The 21,216-nt window shown below is 44.4% G+C and overlaps 2 protein-coding genes and 1 long non-coding RNA gene across 3 annotated transcripts; 1 reads left to right on the top strand and 2 right to left on the bottom strand.

Annotated features, from left to right (window-relative positions):
• The first annotated feature begins 43 nt into the window (after positions 1-43).
• Positions 44-3,011, top strand: cunh11orf68 (chromosome unknown C11orf68 homolog). The gene has a single exon (XM_076993097.1). The coding sequence runs from the start codon at positions 44-46 to the stop codon at positions 770-772; it is 729 nt and encodes a 242-aa protein (XP_076849212.1). The 3' UTR covers positions 773-3,011.
• rela (v-rel avian reticuloendotheliosis viral oncogene homolog A) lies at positions 1,127-18,942 on the bottom strand. Its single transcript, XM_076993085.1, has 11 exons — positions 18,735-18,942; positions 16,747-16,785; positions 16,092-16,228; positions 13,421-13,566; positions 11,278-11,369; positions 8,860-8,994; positions 8,463-8,567; positions 7,572-7,787; positions 5,543-5,617; positions 5,197-5,286; positions 1,127-4,522 (listed from the first exon to the last, which is right to left on the bottom strand). Exons 1-11 carry the CDS (start codon positions 18,739-18,741, stop codon positions 3,705-3,707), a joined length of 1,860 nt encoding a protein of 619 aa, XP_076849200.1. The 5' UTR covers positions 18,742-18,942; the 3' UTR covers positions 1,127-3,704.
• A 416-nt stretch (positions 18,943-19,358) lies between these two features.
• Positions 19,359-20,828, bottom strand: LOC143497227 (uncharacterized). Its single transcript, XR_013125751.1, has 2 exons — positions 20,502-20,828; positions 19,359-20,370 (listed from the first exon to the last, which is right to left on the bottom strand). It is a non-coding gene; the product is annotated as an uncharacterized LOC143497227 (long non-coding RNA).
• Positions 20,829-21,216: the final 388 nt, after the last annotated feature.

Below are 21,216 nucleotides of genomic sequence, written 5' to 3'. Positions count from 1 at the left end.
CACGCGCGTGAGGGCGACAGGGGCGAGGCGTCCGCTCGCGAGCATGGAGGACGAGGAGGTGGCGGCCGAGCCACTCTCTGCGGAGCACTACGCCGCAGAGGCCATGGCGGCCGACATGGACCCGTGGATCAAGTTTGACGCACGCAAGACCCCCGGGGCCGAGTTCTGTAGTTGGCTCGAGTCCAACAGGCCCTCACAGGTGTGCCGCTTTGGAGACGAGGAGGGAGGCGCGGGGCCTGTGGGCTGGATATGCGTTTTGGGACCCAACTACTGCCCAAGCACAGAGGATGTAGATGGTCTCCATGACAGCTGGGAAAGGCTGTTGGCTAGTGGACGCCCCATCACCTTCCAAACCATTAAGGAGCTGGCGCTGAATCATAACGTGCTCCCAGGTAAATGGCTGCTTCACCTGGACACCGGGTTCAAGGTGGACCACGCCTGGGAGTGCATTGCCCGCGCGGTGCTGGACGGAAAGATCATGTCTGCTAAAGTGAGTCCGCGAGACCCCAAGTCCAACGCCAAGCACGTGATTTGCGTCTACAACAGTAACTTTGCGGACGAAGAGCAGGTGATGGAGCTGGACGCAGCTATTCGAGCGGTGGGGGTCAAGTGTCCCCTCTCCTACAAGCCCGACGTGTACACGTATTTGGGAGTTTACCGAAACAACAGGTGGAAGCTCTGCCCCACTATTTACGAGAGCAAGTTTGATCTGGAGTGTGTGCCTCGACGGTCCCACATCGTCAATAAAGTCACCAACGTGGAGGTCACTTAGAGGAAGCCGCGTGAGACAGAAACTACGAGACCTCCTCACACTGGAGAATGAACAGAACCGGTGCGGTCAGGGGGGCTGAGACAGAACAGCCCCACGTCCACGTCCTGTCTTCACACAAGCACTTTTACATTTTGAATTTGATTTTGCTAATCAGTGGTTGCAGCAGTGCAAAATATACCTCTACGTATGCGTTCAATAGTTACAGAATGAGACCGCTAAAAGTCACTAAAAAGTTTGATGCGATAACAAATTGAGTTCATGCTGTACAGTAAGTTGAAAACTACTGTAAGTTGAAAACTACTGTACATAAACCAACTCCACCCTAGTTGTTTACATTTAAGGGCTGGAAAGGTGTTAATTTGATAAAAGCATTTATTTAATTGTTCTGTTAATTTTATATGCATATATTTGATTGTTAACATTCAAATAAATACTTTGGAATCAGTCTTTGTGTTGGCATGTTCTGTGGTTAAGAGTAGATTGCCAATAGATTTAAAATTGACTTACTAATAGAAGCCAGTTAGGGCATGTCACACAATTAATAAAAGTTGGTTATTCTTGGTTAACCAGAACAAACTATACATATGTGAATGAAATTCACTACTCTAATTGGTTGTTATGGCTCGGACATCAGACTGGAGAAGCTAGCAGGTTTACCACAGCGATGCATGTGCATTGGGCTTGGCAGATCAGACATTCTCTAGACAAAACACCTCATTCCCAGAACCACATTAAAACTAGTCACCAGTGGAAGTGAGATTGTATCACTGGCACAATTTAGTCCTGAAAGTCATGTCCAGGAATCCAGAGTTCATGTGTTCCATTTAAAAACAGTACAGTTGGTCATCCACAAGAGCAGAGTCTGGAAGAGAGCTGACTGCTGTATAACGTAGGGCAGTGTTGTCACAAACCGCTGCAACAGGGTCAAACTGACACTTTCTTCAGTTTCTACCACTGTATCAACAGGTGCAAGAATATTTACACACATTGTTTGGCTATATAGAATATATTTTCTTTTTGGCATTTACAAGTTTTATATGAACAGTCAGTATAAACATATAGAAATATAAATGAAGCAACGGTAAGTTATGATAATTTAGCCATCATATGATCTCTGACAACTCTGATGGGGAGCACAATAACAATTGGGGTTCTTGTGTATGATAAATATGTGCTACAAAACAATACAATCAAACGTATCCCAGCTTTTCTGCTGCTAGCATAACATCTGTCTTATGCAAAACAAAGTACCAACCTCCAATCTGATTGGACATACCAGAAAGGCTCTTTTGCATATATGAGGACATGACACAAGTCAACATTTTTATTGTGCTATACTGGATAATCTCTTTTGCTTAGTCATATAGTTCATTTCTATTCCATAGTGCATGAAAATTATTAGGGTTATAAAATTTGCCTAGAATTGTCTGCTTTGGCGCTCAACAGCAAGTGAGTATGACAAGGTAAATATTTTATCTATAGTCAGTGATTAAACATTGGCAAGATTTCCATACACTAAATTGCTGAGAAACATTTCTTTCAGTTCCAAATCTGTACATCATATTCATCAGAGGTAAACACACTACCCAGCTGCACACAAGACTGATGCAGTTATAATGAACGATGAGCAAAAGCGTCAGAAATTACCGTTTCTCACCAGAAGGTTCATAAAGTAAAAAAATATATTTAAGTTTTAAAAGTCCACTAAGTAATCCACATTTCACTTGTGCACTACCTGGGAATAGAACTGGTCAAACCAAACATCTAAATCCTTCATGCTACTGGTAGACTGCTGATGAGAACTCTTTAGACTACACTCACAAGCCTCCTTGCCCTGATCATAACGTTTTGCTTTGACACTTTGTATTTGGGGTCGACTCAGATTGCTCACTAGCGTGACCAGCCGTCTGCCCGAAATGACTGCTATGCACACCTTTAAAATGTAATCAGTTACATTACAGGCATGTTCCACATGCATTTGTGAGAAGCACAATACGATTTCTGAACTAGCAGCACAAGTCTTTAGCACAAATATTTGCTCTGTAGGGCCTCTGAGAACGTGTCAGATACGTAACCTCAGCTGTGACGCACATGGTGAACGGAGCCAGCCGTGGAGGTGATGAACAAAAACACAGTTCTGATGTCATCACATGCGTGTCCCACACAGAGACGCACATTACGGTGGCTCAGATATGTTTTAGAAATATTTCTGTGTTCACACAGCTCTCAAAACATTACATTCAGGTGCAAAAAATATGAAATAAAATAGTTCAACCATATGTGAACACATCCTTCTGGTTATTTTCTAAAGCATGTTCCAAACATTCTTTGGTTATGTAATACTTAGATACCTTTTTTTAAAAACTTTTCAGAATATTACAGTTTAACTTAGTGGACTTTTAAATGTTTATCAAGGTCAAATTCTCTGAATTAGGGATAAATGATTGCTTGGTGAATGACATGGTACAATATGGTACTGTCCTGGTTTCCGAGTGTTTTTCCTTCTCCCAGGAACTAAGGGTCCTTATCAGAGTAGGGTCTGCTCGTAGCATTTATCTAAACATTAAACTCTCAAAGACCACATTAGTATCAAAGACAAAAAAAAAGACCATTGAACAAAAATAACCAAAACATGTAGGTTGCAAATAGGGTGGTGACAAAACAAAACAGTAGTTTCCATTAGAAAGGAGTCTTCAAGCTGACTATTTTAGGAAAAATAGATTTAAAGACAGGTGACAAAGTGAATTTCAGGTGGCATGGTGTCTTGTGGAGTTTCATCTTCAACCTAGCAATACGACAGGTCCCCACTAGGCATACAGCAGTCTGGACTCAAGCCAGTATTTGCTGCTAGGCTCAGACACACACCCTTTGTTCGTCTTTAGCAGGACAGAAGATCGTCTCCACATGTAGACACGAGTCCCAGCCTAACCGTCTAAGTGGGATGTCCAGACAGGAAGTTGACCTGTGGGCCGCTGGCGAAGATGGACATCAGGCGATCTTCGTCCATGGAGCTGAGCACGTCCATGTCGTCGAAGGTGATTGGGCCAGAAGGCACGGGTGCGGGGGTGTCCCCGATCTGATCGCTCTGCAGCAGGTTGGCGATGCTCGGAGGAAAGGTCATCCAGGTCGTGGTGCCGTTGCCGGCGTTGGCGGCTGCCGGCTCCGCGGCGCTGCTCGTGCTGTTGGGGGCGCTGGCTTGACACATGGAAGCAGAGTTCCCCATGGTGCAATTTCCCAGCCCGGACGTAGCATCTCCGGAAAGTCCAGTCTGGCCTAGAAGTGCATGAAAAGCTTCGATAGCTTCAAGGTCGAGGTTCTCCATGCCTGACGTCTGAGTTTCGGAAAAGCTTGGGAATTCCGGGAGCTCTTCCTCCGAGGGATCCACTCGTAAATTCCCCACACTCGAAGCACTAAATGCGCTTTGGACCTCTTGGGCCACCATAGTCCCGGGGCCATCTCTTCGGGTGCTTTGGTCAGCCTTCTCCAGAGCAGAGGGCGTGAAGCTGCTGAAGGTGAATTCATGGAGGTCGGACAGATTCACAGTGGAGAAGTCTTGAGAGGCAGCAGGTGGAGCAACATTGGTGGTGACTGCAGGCTGCACCTTCACACTGTTGAGGAATTGCCACGTCTCTCCAGCAGAGGGCGCTGGTGGAAGCGGTTCCACTTTAGGCTGAGTGAACAGTTGTCCTGGAGGAGGGCTACTGAAAAAGTGTGGAGGCTTCACTGAAGAAACAGACACAGGATTCATCACTAGAGAGAACGAGAGAAAACAGAGCAGTTAAAGACAGTTAAAAAGAAAAGGAGGGTGTGCCATGACCCACAACTAATGATAAAAATGCAGTATCTTTGAACACAAACAAATTATTCTAGTTTGAAATTATTTAAATCTGTATTTTAAACACAATCTGATTTCCTTTCTCTCAGGATGAATTTGGGATTGACATATAGTAGTAGTGAGAAAATAAGACTCTTCAAATTAGTCCTCAGTGACTGGTTAACTTTACTCTCATTTATTCATGCAGTACTGTTTCTGTGGCCCCGGGTCACCCAACCTTGACAGCACAACAGTGTTAAACCAAATTCTCCGTATTTGACAGGAAGTCCATCCACTTTGATCAGTGCAAACTGTTTCTAGACAGGGTTTTGGTATTACTTTTTAAAATAAGTAATATGTCCCTTTTATAGCGAACAAGTGACTGTACATCCACTTTAGAGTCAGATTTCCGTCTAGTAACAGGTGATGAGCTTTACTAAAGCTACTGACAGGCCTTTCAGCCAATCACAATTAATTACCACTTCATCCTTCATGCAAAGACAAGACGCTGAGTTAGCGTATTCGATATAGCATATATAGCGTATCCCATAAAGCTTAGCTCCACTTCTGTGGTCATAGCAGGATTATGTATGTGTGAGTATGGATGTACCTGATGCAATTCCTGAAGTAACAGAAGACTTTGAAGCTGGGACCGTCCTCCTAGCAGTGCCAAACAGCCTTCTCTCCACAGGCACAGAGGCTAAACACACACACCCACACAATCATCTCAATCAGAATGGGGTTCACTAGTCAAGTATGTTGACACACAAGGAATCTGGTTCCAGCTGTTGGTAATTCTAAAGCAAAACACAGATTATGTACAAGACTACAAGGTACATAAAAAGCCATAAGTAGTGACTATGTATAGGAGTGAAGTGGACCATCACAATGGCAAACCACCACCTTACTCATTACGGACAAAACCTGTGAATGTGTGGACCAGGTGTGTAACTCACGCACGACGTTGCCCAGTTTCAGGTTCTGCAGCATCCCCTCCGTCCGCTTACGCTTCTCCATCAGACGGTACTCATCTACTCAGACAGACAGACAGACTCACTCATCTGTGTGTGTGTAGTCATTTGTATACCATTGCCTATATTTCCGCTTTCAACTGTTCAGCTGGAAGGGAACAGATGAGTTCAAACCCCTTTTACATTACACCATGGAAACATGACAATTAGGCTTGTCCCGATCCGATATTTGGATCAGATCAGCCGCCGATATTAGCAAAAAATGCGTATCGGTATCGAATCGGCAGGCATGAGAAAATGCCAATCTAGACTCCCGATCCAGTTTTTTTTTAAGTCCGATCCGGCGCACCCATTTAGATAATCCATTCCAGTTTTTGCTGTGGTTTTGCCAGTGAGTAAAATCCGGTCCGCATTTTCCAGCACACCTTCAGCACACGAGCATAGCATCTCCCCAATTTAGCTCCGCGGCATCTCCTAACCATTAAGATGGCCATGTAAATTTGAAGTTATCGGTAAAAATGTCAGGGATTATTTTACCTTAAAGGATGACAAAGATGAAGAGGTAGAGTGCAACATATGCCACAGTAAAGTCAAGCGTTGTGGTAAAGCTGTAAGAACTTTTAATACAACCAATCTAATCAAGCATTTAGCGAAATACCACCATAAACAACATGACGAGTTTCTAAAGAAAACCGAAGACAAAAAGAAAGGTCCTACACAACTAACACTGGCAGAAATGTTTGAATTGAAGGGAGTGTATAGATGGGGATGGAGCAGCAAAGTGTGGAGTAGAAGGCATTTTGCTTTTAATTAGTTTACGATATTTTTTTTAAGCTTTGGTTTACACTTGTTCAAGAGCACTGATGGATGTTAATGTTAATAGACTATTTGTTAATAGACTATTTTCCACTCAGGTTGTGTGTTTTGGTTTTTTAATATAATTTACAATATTATTTGCACTTATGGCTTTTTAAGCCTTGGTTTACTGATGCTATTTCTGTTTGTTATTTAATATTTTGTCTATTTTGAGTTTATTAATTGCTAAATAAACAGGTCAGTTTCTCTTTACCAACCATTGTGTATTATTCAAACACACCTAATTCAGCTGGCTACTTGTTATTAAGAGTAAAACGCTTTACTTACAACAAAGTAAGTTGGCTAAATAACTTTAAACTTTAATACATGCTCGGATAGGCCGGTATCGGCCGATATCAGTATCGGATCAGAAGTGCAAATAAATATCGGTATCGGATCGGAAGTTCAAAAAGCTGCATCGGGACATCCCTAATGACAATCACACAGAAGAGAGAGGCAAGAACGTGCCCCTGCTCAAACACCCCAGTCTGCACCTCTTCACCGACGCCCTCATCCACAGCTGCATGTCAAAATGGTGTGCAGACAGTAGAAGTGATTAATACACAGTCACCAAAAAGATTCAGTAACCTAAAACATACAAGAATCTTATCGTAGAATGTTGACAGAGCCTGTACGACTCTGAGGCCACTCTTTTATGCTGTGACCTTGGCTTCATCCTGGGCTGCTTGGGTTAAAGCTGCCATCATGTGCTGCAGAGGGCCGTCCCACGGACGGTCCACGCCCTGTCGTCCAATCACAGCACTGCATTCCCTTTTACCCAATCCTAGGAAACATTTATGGTTCCGTGGTGTTCCGCAACACTTTGATCACTCAGGGTCTCGCTCCCCTCCTTCAGCACACAAACCTGGAGCTCATTGTTCAAACAGCACCTGCCACAGGATATTAAAGCCTCCAGCCAACATCGCCAACACCTGCCCTGACATTCTCATCAGTAAGCACACAGTACTTGGCGATGGTGCGATCATGGGACCATGCCCCGGCCAATCAGCAGGCCAGCTGCCCTAGTCTGGCCTCATGCGTCCACTGCACAATGATGCACAGATGTGCTCCCGTGTCTGGGAGGAGCAGCAGTAACAAACAAAGGTCTATTTCACCACAAACGAAAGGATGCCCACGTGTTTGCGACGTCCCCACTCACCGGGGTCACAGGGAAGGTACTGGAAGTCCACGGGCTCGCTGACCTCCCTGTCGGACGGGCGACGCAGCTGCATCCTGACCCGGACGGGCTCCGTCAGGTTGGGGTCGCAGTAGGCCGGCGTGCGGAACACGATGGCCACCTGTCTGTGCACGTCGGCCTGCGAGAACGAGCCTTTGCCCTCCCAAGAGTCTCGAAAGAAACGCACCTCGATGTCCTCTGGGGAGGGACACGTCAGGACGTCAGGACAGACATTTAGGGAAATGAAGACACTAAGGGCGTACTCACACTAGGCTCTGTGATCCGGGCCTGGGCACGGTTGCCTCCCGAAGCACGGTTCGTTTGGCTAGTGTGAGCGCTCCAACCGTGCCCGGGCCCGGATCAGTTAACCGTGCTCGGGCCCGCTTGAAGAGGTGGGCCAGGGCACGATTCATGTGGACTCGGGCACGGTTCGCTTCTAGTGTGAGCGCTATCCGTGCCCGGGCCCGCTTGGTGCCTCGTCTGATTGGTTCATTTCGCTGGAACTCAAACATGACGTCAGTGATGCGATGCTCACGTTAAACAGTCATAGCGGCAAAGCGATTAGCAGACAATCGTTGTGTTAAATTATCGATAAATCTGTGATTGCACCGTGTTTCTGCACTCCCAAAACGACTCCAAAAATACAATAAAAAGAGAATCGTGAACTCCATAGTGTTGTGCGAGCGCGCTTTTTTCCCAAATAAAGCGCCGTTGTGATGACGTAAGCGTGCTCGGGCCGGGTTGCTGAAGCCAGTGTGAGTGCAGGCCAGAGGGGGAGTGGGGAGGGGGGGTAACCGGGCCCCAGCACGGAACGAGCAAACCGTGCCTAGTGTGAGTACGCCCTAAGAGATCACTGGAGGAGCACACACGCACCCTTCTGCACTTTATCACACAGTAGAAAGATTTCATCTCCTCCTCTACAGCTACCAGAGTTCCTGTTCACACGACAGATCTTTAGCTCAGCTGTGTTAGGGGCCCCTAGAGAGAGATAGAGAGAGATAGAGAGCACAAGAGAGAAAAGCAGATAGATAGATAGATAGAGATAGAGAGAGAGAGAGCGAGAGAGAGAGAAATGACATGATGACAATACTACTAATAGTTTCAGGTTGAGCTCCCACCTCTGAAACTCTTGACATATAAATAAACTCTTGGCCTGCAGCGTACAGCTACAGATATGAAGTCTGCAATTTGAATAATGACATCACCTTAGCACTGTAATGAACATGGTATTTTTCACCACGTACAGACACAGACACACACAGACACTTACTGTTGTCATAGATAGGCTGAGAGACTACAGGTTCCAGAGCATAGAGCTCCCCACTGGACAGAGTGATGGTTGCCTGGAAACAGAGACGGACGGCATTCAGGTCATACTCCTCTTCCCACACTTTGGGCTCGGCAACTGTAATCACAAAAGAACAGAAGATGGGCGGGGTTAAAGATGGGTGGGGCTAAGGGAGGAAAAACTGCTGCTGCTCAGCAGCAACATCATGAGGAAGTGGACCTGGATCAGGAGCGCTAGTGCGCGCACACAACGTATCATTACTAATGCACATTATATACGTTATATGTATTTTATATATATACCAGAGATGCTCACAAGTCATTTTTAGCAAGTCCAAATCAAGTCTCAAGTCCTTGATCTCAAGTCCAAGTCAAGTCTCAAGTCTAGGTCCCAAATATTTGAGTGACACTGCAGTCGCAAATCACTTTATAGTTGTAATTAGGGCAGTGAATCTTTGGGAATCCCACGATTCGATTCAGAATCGATTCTTGGGGTCAAGATTCAATTCCCCCCCCCCCACCCCCCCGTGTCATCGTTTATGCGAAAAACCCTTTTCCATCCAGTTTTTTCGAATTTTGGCGATGCGATAGTCTAACTTTTCCACCTCCTCCTAGCGTAAAAATCTTTTTGCGATATTTGGGGCTTTTTTCGAATTTTGGTCTTTTTCCATCCAGCTTTTTTCATGCGCATTTTCAAAATGCGCAAAAACTCGGTGGATGGAAAACCCTCTACTTTTTTCCTTAACAAATCACAAAAAAATAATAATAATAATTAAAGTGCTTCCAAAAATAAAAGTGCTGTTACATTAATAAAATGGGTAGGCTTACGTTAGCTGCCAGAACTTTCACTTCACAGATGAAAATAAAAAAAAAATATATATATATACACCGTATTTTCTAAAAGCCGCATAAATCTACTGAGCTGAACACATTTAACTGAACTGATCAGTTTCTGAACGGTGCCTGTAGCATTTCATATGCGACACATTTGGCTTTCAGCTGGTGTTGTGGCAAATTCAGACTCCCCGCATTTATCCGCATAAAGACACTACAGATTATCTTGTTGATTTACATTTCTATGCATAAATAAGAGCTAGACTTTAATTATCCATCACAGCAAACTGCATTATCTATGTCCAAAGACACAGTGGCTCAAGGGTGTTAATTATTTTTAATAAAATACACACTGGCTATACCGAAGTTCACCTCTGACCACGACTTCGCAGTATTACAGCAGTATTATGTCTAAATATCTAGTTAGGACAAAACTAGAGTGCTCAATGAACTAAGTTATAGTCACTGTAACTCCATCATCTGTAGTGTCTTTATGCATGTAGTGTCTAATACTTTATGCGTGTGCAAGTATTTTCCTTACAAAACTGAGATTTTTCTGGATACAATATTCTCTTCTTTCAGTAGAACATCTGCTTTATTTGTTCTAAAAGATAGCTGTGAAAAAAAATCTAAACCTATCTAACAATCAAATTTTATATAAAGAAAATAGCAACCAAATTAGTGATTTGAAAATAAAAATTAAAAACAGAATTCAAATGTTACAAAAATAATGATTCTGACATAAAAAGCCCTACAGCAACAACTTTTTGTCTCCTAATGAACTGGATCAAACACAATCTATTTGAACTTCAAGGTGTCTTTCAGTGTCCCAATACAAGGAAAATCCAATACAAGGAAAATGTTTATGCAACTAACGCATTACATTTGAAAATGATCAGGATTGTCAGGGTACTTGCACTTAGCCTGGCTTGGTGAGGGTGCATTATGAGGCCTCCATGACTGAACACCCTCTCTACTGGTGCACTGGTGGCAAGTCAATACCAGCTAACTGGGTAAACATTTGGTTGTTATAACACACTAACTGTGATGCTAAGCTTGTTTGTAGCCGATGCTAATAACCTTTCAGGCAGCGACTAACCTTTGTGGGAGGGTTTTCAGGTGGCGAATAAAATTAGATGTGGTGGAACCAGCGTACTGTATTTATGCCACACGCTGCAGTTTGCTGCTCTTCTATTTGCTACATGTGCAAAGTTGTTGTACCCAAAACTTATGAATATTGTAACAGAAGCGAGCGTCCTCACCGGCGCGGCCATGATCGCGATGGTTTGCGGTGCGCGTATTTGTGTCACGTAAAGTTAGGTTTATAAAAAAAGGTAAAAAGGTAATGTGACATGCACACACTGGACACAATACATATCTCTGAAGTAGAGTGAAGGAAAGTTCACTCCGTGGTTTTAAAAGTACATTGGGTTGCTGTTTGTATCAATTATATTATTACAGAATTATACTGTTTGAGTTTGGAACAGTAAAATGTTCTGATATCATTATAGCGATCTGAGCAGTGTGAAGAACACTGTGTGAGAGTGAGAGAGAGTGCAAGTCTCACTATTGAAAGGGTTGTTCTGCGTCTGCAGACGGTAGGAAACAGCTTCAGTCACATCCTTCTTCTTCACACACTGTATACCGAGATTCGGGAAACTGAGAAAGAGAAAGAGAGAAAGAGAGAGAGAGAGAGAGAGAGAGAGAGAGAGAGAGAGAGAGAGAGAGAGAGAGAGAGAGAGAGAGAGAGAGAATGAGAATCAAATTGAGGCAGAACTTAGAGAAACAAAAACAGCCTTGCTACTCCTGTATGATGTGGTCAGAGCCCCAGTGGAACCAGCCAGTGACGCTAATGCTCAGAGCCCCAGTGGAACCAGCCAGTGACGCCCACGCTCAGAGCCCCAGTGGAACCAGCCAGTGACGCCCACGCTCAGAGCCCCAGTGGAACCAGCCAGTGACGCCCACGCTCAGAGCCCCAGTGGAACCAGCCAGTGACGCCCACGTTCAGAGCACCAGTGGAACCAGCCAGTGACGCCCACGCTCAGAGCCCCAGTGGAAACAGCCAGTGACGCCCACGCTCAGAGCACCAGTGGAACCGGCCAGTGACGCCCACGCTCAGAGCCCCAGTGGAACCGGCCAGTGACGCCCACGCTCAGAGCCCCAGTGGAACCAGCCAGTGACGCCCACGCTCAGAGCCCCAGTGGAACCAGCCAGTGACGCCCACGCTCAGAGCCCCAGTGGAACCAGCCAGTGACGCCCACGCTCAGAGCCCCAGTGGAACCAGCCAGTGACGCCCACGCTCAGAGCCCCAGTGGAACCAGCCAGTGATGCCCACGCTCAGCACGCTAGTGGAACCAGCCAGTGACGCCCACGCTCAGCACGCTAGTGGAACCAGCCAGAGAGCTATGGTCACCCCCGTGCTCAGAGTGAGCTGCTACCCAGTCCCTTCACAAGCAGGTCCAGCAGGGCGGGGCTGCTCTGGCTCAGACGCTGTACAGAACTGGCTGGAAGGAACAGGGAGCACATGATGGCAGACATGTATGTGAAATGTGCAAATGCAGGACATATGGATAATACAAATGTGCATTATACAGGTCATAAGAATCTAAACAATTCCAAATCTCACTAAATAATGTAAATAAAAGGGCCGGTGACATTATGCAGGTGACCTCACATCTAGGGGTGTATTCAACTAAGGATTTTCATAGTCGAATCTGACTCGTCAGCTTTTCCCTTTAGTCGACTAATAGTCGATTAATGGTTTGTTTTTATTTTTTTATTTAGAACACCTTAAACGGGATCCCGTTCTCATTCAGGACTTTTTTCCTCTTCAAAGTAAAAACCTAAAACACTCAGATAAATGAATAAACACGGTTGTTTGGCTTTATTCAGCTTTTATTTATTTACTTATTAATTTTTTTATGAAACGTTAGAGAACATTAACCGTCAGTGCGCATTCCGCATATCGAACTGTCAGACAGGCCCTGTGCAAAATGTCAAAAACATTTTACATAAAATATGCCTGCCTGATTGCCACACAACAGCAAAAAAATACAAGGAAAGGTTAAAGTAACGGGGTTTAAAAGCAAACAACAGCAAAAAATGTTTATAGGCCTACTTGCCAAGATGCACCGCGACGAGACGACACGACTGAAACGACAAACGTTTTTTTTCGCCTTACGCGTTTTAAATGGTATGCCATGTTGGTTGTTGTCGTGCGAAATGAAAGACGTTGATGACATAACTTGCACTTTACTTTGTTTGATTCATCTTTTTTCAAAATACTTTTGAAGTTTTTAAGTAGGCAGTTTTTTAGCAGGTGCTGCGCGTATTCTGTAGCGTGTTCAGCTCCGCTCGTTTGGATTGTGCAACAGCAGGGTGTGATTTATTAATGTGTAGTAAGGAAGATGCCTATTGGCAATGCGCAAACATAATTTTTAAATATTTAATAACAGAAATTAGGATGATTTTATTTGACAAAAGGCTATATATAACGAAAACAAAGACATTTCATGTAACAACTAATGCTTAGCTGCATCCTTGGGCACCCCCATGCAGTTAGAATGGTACATTCGACTATGACGTTCATAGTCGACTAGGGGGTATAGTCGACTATAGTCGAATCAGCGACTATTGCAGGTCACCCCTACTCACATCCTTTCCTTTTCTCAGAAGTTTGTATACAAAACTTTTTTTTTTTTAATGCTCACCTGTGAACTCGTCTCTCAGGAAGGTCAGCCTCATAGTAGCCATGCTTACAGTCTTTACCAACCAGCTCGTGGGGGTGGGGCTTGTAGGGCTGGTTTTTGGTAACCAAAGAGATCCGCACTCTTAAAGGGCCACTGTAATTATGCACCTGTCAAAACAAGAACAAGCAATATTGAATCTCACCTCTCATTGGCTTAATGCCTGACATTCCATTATGATGTCACAAGGCCACTGTGAAACCACAAGACCCCGGTGTATAAGAGCCTCCAGGAAGGGGACCGTAACCCCAAACCTGGTATAATGGCGCATTTCCACACGGGCCTGCTTGGTGCGGTACGGATCGATTCGCAACGGAACGGTACGGCCGCGTTGTATTTCCATTACAATGGTGGACCACCACAATGTGGGTGGAGTCGCGGTTGGCGCACGGGTTGTAGTGTCGTGACATCATTTGTATGCGACCACAACACCGTACAACAATGAGTTGAGTCGATAGCAGAGGAGTCACTCTCCTGTGACGCATCCTGTGACGCAACCTGTGACGACACTCCCTGGCCAATCAGTGTCATGCTGTTCTTAAGCCTGGTTCACACAACACGATTTTAGGCTGGTTTTTCAGTCGCCGACTGATTGCCGACAAAAATTGTGGTCGGAGGCGAATCGGCGATCACTCGTCGCTCGCTCAGTCGTGTAGTGTGAACTGCTGAAAGACGCTGAAAGACGCTCGCCGAGCCGTCGCCGACTGGTCGCAGACGACTGGCAGATATCTAGCATGTTTAATATCTAGCAGTCGGCGACTGAGAGTCGGCAGCAGCGTCTAGCTACAGCCAATGGGAACGCGGAGAGAGAACCGCGGCACCGCTGAAGATATCTCTAAAGAATGTAAAAAACTTTCAAGAATACTTTCAAAACAGTAACCCAGCAAACACACAAAATCCTCACCTTTCTTACAACTTTACTACAACACTGTGTTTAAGTTATTGTGACAGCACTGGAGAAATAGTGCGATTGATTATATTTGTGTTGACTTGGGACTATGGAGTGTTTAAACGGTAAAAAAAATAATAACGAAAATGTGGAGCACATGTACATTGTTTTTTTTTCTTCTACGTGGTGTTGCTGGTTCTCGCGAGAGTTTCGTTTCGTGTTCTCGCGTTTTTGGACGGCAGCCAGATGAGTCGGCGATTCCCCAGTCGTGTAATTCGTGAGCCCGCGTCGCCGATCAGTCATGTAGTGTGAAAGCCACAACAACTGAGAGACTCGCGATTACAGCACAACCAGTCGTGTAGTGCGGACGGCACAAAAACCTGATGACTGAAAAGTCGTGTAGTGTGAACCAGGCTTTACACGTCACAGAAGTTTTCCGCTTTGGAACGGTTAGAACCTCGAGCGAGTAGGTACAAAAAAAGTACCTGAAGGTATCGGCAAACTTGTACCTGGTACTAATGGAAACACTCACAAACCGTCGCGAATCGAACCGTACCGCGCCAAGCAGGCCTGTGTGGCAATGCGCCATAAATGTTACTAGACAGGGGTCCGTACCCACAGTCCTACTAGAGATCGACCGCCCCAGTATCTGACCCAGTTTATCGAGGCCTTCAATATCAGCATAATAATAAATTCAGGATCTAAACTCTGTAGGGTGGTAGATCTTCATGGCTTACACTGGTTAACAAGTGTCTTGAACTATAACAGTTTCTATGTTACACCGCAGACTATACCCAATAACAGAACCCTTAGCAGAACTGTGATGCATTTTCTGTGTTAGCTCACAGAACAGCAGGGTCTGGTGGCTGTGAAAGTAATACAGTCACTACTCTAATCTACACTCATTTCTGTTGATCTCAGTTCCTTAAAGAGCAAGTTTAGACTGAGCACAGAACACTCGCAAAGATCACTAAGAAACAACAGAGATGTTTGCAATCATGATTCGATAGAATTTTGAAGCTTTTCAAAATGGTTCAGGTAGGTTCATTCAATACAGTGCTGACACTGAACGCTCCAGCCAGTCAACCTGAGATGTATTAAACACACAGATTTAATAGAACAACACTTCCTCTCAGGTCAGCTCTGGGGAAGCAGACATCCACAATGGCACAAGGAAGCAGGAACGAACACACACACGATACAGTCATAAAGGCTTCAACTCCACTGGCTACAAGTACAAAATGACTTTCACACAGCTGGTTTAAAGAATTAGCTTACAAGCCCCAATTATGCAAAATATGACATTGTTTTACTGTAACTGATAGTAAAACCAGAGATTTCTTGCATCACCTTTAATGTTCATATTCCTTGTGTGTGCAATAAAGGAGTGAAAAAATCTTAATTTTTTTTAAAGACACTGTGATCTAGACAGAGTCAATTTCAGCTCAACAGTGAGAATGTTACAGGAAGGGTGTGTATCTCTGAATTACTGGAAGGCTGCATCTTTTGTACACTTGTCTCTTCAGTATGTGTGCATGTGTGTGTGTGTGTGTGTTAGCAGTCCCTTACTGCCAGAGGTGTGTCAGGTGCGTGTTATTCACTAAACCTACCTGTGCAACAGGAAGCTTCTTATCTCACTACACAATAGAATGATCATTACTGTGATTGTGTGTGTGTGTGTGTGTGGTGTGTATGTGTGAGTTGTGTGTGTGAGTGTCCAGAGAGGCTCCATGGGTGTGGTTGTACCTTGATGGCGGGGTGTGTTTTGGTGGAGTCGTTACTCTTCTCTCCTGGGATGCTGCCGGCTGACCTGCCCTCACACTTATAGCGGAAACGCATCCCCCTGGCCTTGGGCTGCTCGATGATTTCTATGTACGGGTTGCCTGCAGGGACAAAATAGAGAAAAGGAGCCACATAAATATTATGAAGAAATAACCAGCAGCAAACTGGTCTCTGTATTAGTACTGATACTGCAGGAGGGTTAAGGTCTCTGCATTAGTACTGATACTGCAGGAGGGTTAAGGTCTCTGCATTAGTACTGATACTGCAGGAGGGTTAAGGTCTCTGCATTAGTACTGATACTGCAGGAGAGTTAAGGTCTCTGCATTAGTACTGATACTGCAGGAGGGTTAAGGTCTCTGCATTAGTACTGATACTGCAGGAGGGTTAAGGTCTCTGCATTAGTACTGATACTGTAGGAGTGTTAAGGTCTCTGCATTAGCACTGATTCTAACTGCAAAAACAACAGCACAGGGCCTGGAGTGAGAATTGATAATGTATTCAAGTTGTACACATTCTAGTAAAAGCTGATTCATCGTAATGTTGCGCAAAAACAAAAAAAAGTCAAACAACAAGTAATACGGCGTGAAATAATCACAGCCACAGAAGCATTAAAACTCACCCTGGGGCAGAGAGGGAGGGACCCAGCCACCATAGATTCCTAGAAAACACAAAGTAAAGATAGATGAAGAGAAAAAAGGGAGAGAAACAGGAAATGGATTTACTCATGCAAGTACAGGTTACTGCTGCACTAAACAAATGCTCAGCCACATGCAACCTACCAAGTCTAAATAGCAATAATAATAATAATAATAATAATAATAATAATAATAGCTATAATAATAAGAGCAGACATGTGTCCCCTCTCAGCCCTGAATCTGTAGAAAGGCTCCGTTATCTCATCTCCACAGTAGGACATCAAATAAGCCATCAAACCCACATCGCACATTTGACCCAGATCACATTTCTCTCCCTTACAAACTGCTCTGTAATTGCCATCCCTGTTCAGGCTCCTGATACAGGGGCTGTAGAGCATAATGTGTGTCCTACATCACAGAGGGTGATCTAAAATAACAGGGCTCTCTAAAACTAAAGTGTGCTTATTATAGACTGTGAGGATCCTAACCACATGTGGATGGGCCTAATGAGTTTCATGGCTGTTTTGATCAAACACATTGAAATAAATGGGGTTAAAATAACACGGGCACATTTTACACAAGTCATGTTTAAAGCTGAATTGTATCAATTGCGAGCCTTATTATAACTGCAGTGCACAGTAGTGTGGTCCCACCATGATATTTTGCTCATTATGTGAAGCGCTGAGACCACATCTATACTAGTGACAACAAAACACACAAAAATGTCTAACCATCACGATAAGTATAAAAACCATAGATCGTAAACTGTCTTATGAGGACCATGCAGATGACAAAGACCAAACATCAATAAAGAGGTGTAAGTAATCATCATAATCCAGCCTGAGCAGACCCAACTTCATGTCCCAAACTCTGTTCGGCCCATTACTGACAGATGCCTATAGCTGTCATTCACACAGCCATGCTTATATACTATTATAATACATAACTTCTCCGCCCTAATCTTTCACAACTGGACCCCAGTTTCTCCTTGTTGACTCTGCACTCATTTCTTTTGAAACACTTCAGATAAATCAGTAGGAGAACCTTGAGGAGCAGCGTTGGTTAATCAGCTACAGTGGTTCTAGTCGGTTCCAGTACCAGGTACGTATGAAGGTCCGTGGGTACGTGTGGGGAGATTCATCATGAGAGAAGTGGTTGATACACGGTTCAAATGAAAAGGTCATGAATATGAATAAGACGTTCCTTCAACTCTCCTGATGTGAAACACCCACGAAGCAGCTCGCCTCAAAGACAACACTGCAGCATGCAGCCACTTTTGTACTCACTGCTCTTTAAAAATAGGACATTTTCGTGTTATATCGACGTTAAATTCTGTTTTGTTCAGACTGACATAGTATATTCTCACGTCAAACGAAATATGATATAGTGGGCAGCCAGACGGTTGAATTACGACGGTTAGTTCATAACCGGGTTTAAAATGCAGTTTTATAACATGAAACTCTTGGCAGATTTCTTCATCCGGTTGTAAGAAAGTTTTCATTACCAAAATGACGCCTCGTTAAACGCGAGAACATTTACTTAACTAACCCAACGACAACGGCCGCGCTCACGGACGACGCCTTCACGGTCATACCACGGAGGAACGCTAGCTAGCCGCGCTAACGCGTCCAGGCGCGCTAACGCGTCTAGCTAGGCTAACGCGTCCGGCCGCGTCTCTCGCTCGCTCGCCGCTACTAGGCCTGAGCTGAACGTTTGAAAAGTGACGCGGCGACCGAGTCAGCTAAACACAAACAAACCAGACCACCGATTCGTGTGTTCTCACCGGGCTCGTGTTAAACGGGACCCCGTTAATGTTCGAGGCGAGCTGTCGTGCGCTCGCCGAGGTAACGCGAGCACCGCGGTCTCGTTCTCCGTGGCGGGTGTAACCGACGCTTGACGTGCGGGGCTTCCCCGCCGACAACAACAACACCGCCGCCACTAACAGCTCACGCGCTCGGGACGGACAACCTACCGTCCATTTCGGCTCCAACTCCCGCTCGGAGGACCCTTTAATTCCGCAGGGAAGGAATAATAATAATGCTGCTGTGGTTTGGAAAAGTAGTGAGCCGTTTTCTCAGTTTTCGTTTCCTCGGCTTCCTCGCTTCACCGCCCCCCCTAAAGACGAAAGTAGCTGGGTTAAACTTTCTCGCCTGACCGGAACGCCCGCGCAGTGCGGAAATACCCGGATGACGTGTGTGTTGCACGGCAGAATGTGCCGTGACTGCCCTGATCCAGCCCTTAACGAAACTGCACATGAGATTAATGCTGCAGATCAGGAAGAATAACGAATTGTTTTTAGATTTTGCCCATCTTTCGCAGATTTGTAAGGTGTAGGTTGATATGTTTCTTCTAGACATGTAGTTTCCACGTGTTAGTTTTATAGTACCATTGTTTGTGCTGGTCCCTACAAAATCCACACGACCGACGAGGAGGCGATTCGAACCCACGTTGGGAGTGTAGCTCAAGATATTGCACTTCAAAATTGTACCAGCGCCCAGTGGCCTCTGACCAGGGCAGCTCAGTGTAAACAACTTCGGATTTAAAAACTAGATTCTTAGATTATTACTAATCATTGAAAGCAAGAAATGTAGGAAGGTACGGTAGGAAATACATTTATTGCATTGTCTGGCCACATCAGACAAGGGATTACGATATGCATTTAATTGACATGTTGAATAGTGGACTTGACATTTTCATAATTTACATTTCTGCTTCATCGAAGACCTTTGCTAGCAAAAAGATATTTGACAGTGTGTTGCAGGTTCAAGACCAGCAGACGTTTGACTGATGTGTTCACAGACATGGGTAGTATAAAAATTGACATCTTAGAGTAAAAGTAACCACACCCCTTATTAGATGGTGATTGTATGACAGTTTTTCGGAAAAGCGGACTTTCGAAAAACCAGTATTAAAATCGCTACGCATTATAATCACAGGCTAGTGTGACATAGCACTGAATTAACCTTTTTCATCTTGCTCAGTTCACTATGAAATCGCCTTTGCTTGACCGCGTCTTCGGTTTCACAACAGATTGAGCAATGTTTATGCAAAACTACAGCACAATCGTGCCCTCTAGTGGTACGTTATGGCAATTCACCGAAAAGTAATGTAATAGGGAGGTGTATCGTGTTTATCATGAGAAAGTTTAACAACTCCTACACTTTTAAACACAGTTACTGAATCGTTACACCTACCTATAACTCAACAATGGCTCAATCCAAAATGGCATACGTAAGCAGTACTTACGAAATTTCAATGCAGTATATTCTGTTCAACCATTAAAGCAACACGTTCTTTCAGTGGTAGGCAATACATCTTCAGGAATCATCCGTTTTCGAGTTGACCATTATTCAGCTGGGGTGACTACAGTAGGAGCTTGACCCTAATCAATCCCGACGACTGCTGAAAACGAGGCTGGTGTTGGCGATGAAATGTTTCCATAGTAGCACTTCATCCTGCCGATCACAGCACGATCTCTAGCTGAGACTTTGTGCCTCCTACATGTAGCAAGTTACATGGATCAAATGTGATGGTCAAAAAATATATAACACGGCTATTAACGACCACAGTGGGAGTATCATCTGCAAGGTGAGAACTGAACAGCAAGGCTGAAAGGAAATAAACATCTCAAGTCACAGTGACTGCAACCCAACTAGTTTTGTGAGCCTGGGAAAACAAATCTGTGCATGTATTGGTAAACGGGCATACACTTTATTGCCAAAAGTATTCATTCACTCACCCATCTAAATGATCAGGATCAGATGTTCCAATGACTTCCATGGCCACAGGTGTATAAAATTAAACACCTAGATGTGCAGACTGTTTTTACAAACATTTGTGAAAGAATGGGTCGCTCTCAGGAACTCGGTGAATTCCAGTGTGGAACTGTGATGAGGGGTCACCTGTGAAACAACATCCAGTCATGAATTTTCCTCACTCCTAAAATATTCCACAGTTAACTGTCAGCTGTATTGCAAGAAATTGGAAGTGTTTGGGAACAACAGCAAGACACACACACAAACAAACAAACAAACACAACCTCTCCTACCTAATGTCTACCATGGGTCTTATAAGCCCGGTTATCTTTTCCATCTTTTAACCATGAACGCCTGCCTCCTGCAGCACCTGATTGGTGGAGAGGTGGAGCCACACTGTAACCTGATTGGTGGAACAGCAGGATACTCATTGCCCACTTATCAGCATTCAATTAAATCACCTAACGAGAAAAAGAAAAGACGAACTAAAACGTGCAATCTATGCACGTTAGTGATGGGATTTTCGGCTCTATTTTGAGATGCGGCTCTAATGGCTCCTCTTACTGTGGAGAGCCGGCTCTTTTCGGCTCCCAAACGGCTCCCCATATATATTTTTTACATTATTAATTAATTAATAGCTTAAACCTAATTTTATAACATTTTGTTTCATTATTGACAGTGTTAAGCACTTGTGATGAG

This window comes from Brachyhypopomus gauderio, unplaced genomic scaffold (genome assembly GCF_052324685.1).
Source record: "Brachyhypopomus gauderio isolate BG-103 unplaced genomic scaffold, BGAUD_0.2 sc103, whole genome shotgun sequence".
NCBI lineage: Eukaryota > Metazoa > Chordata > Actinopteri > Gymnotiformes > Hypopomidae > Brachyhypopomus > Brachyhypopomus gauderio.
Note: the sequence above shows the minus strand (reverse complement) of the source record. Positions and strands in the feature narration are given on the sequence as shown.

Coding starts and splice junctions, on each gene's coding strand:
- cunh11orf68 (XM_076993097.1), top strand. CDS start 44: ATGGAGGACGAGGAGGTGGCGGCCGAGCCACTCTCTGCGGAGCACTAC.
- rela (XM_076993085.1), bottom strand. Junction 11,370..13,420: donor CCTGAGAGACGAGTTCACAG/GTGAGCATTAAA, acceptor TCTCTTTCTCAG/TTTCCCGAATCTCGGTATAC. Junction 5,287..5,542: donor GAAACTGGGCAACGTCGTGC/GTGAGTTACACA, acceptor GTGTGTGTTTAG/CCTCTGTGCCTGTGGAGAGA.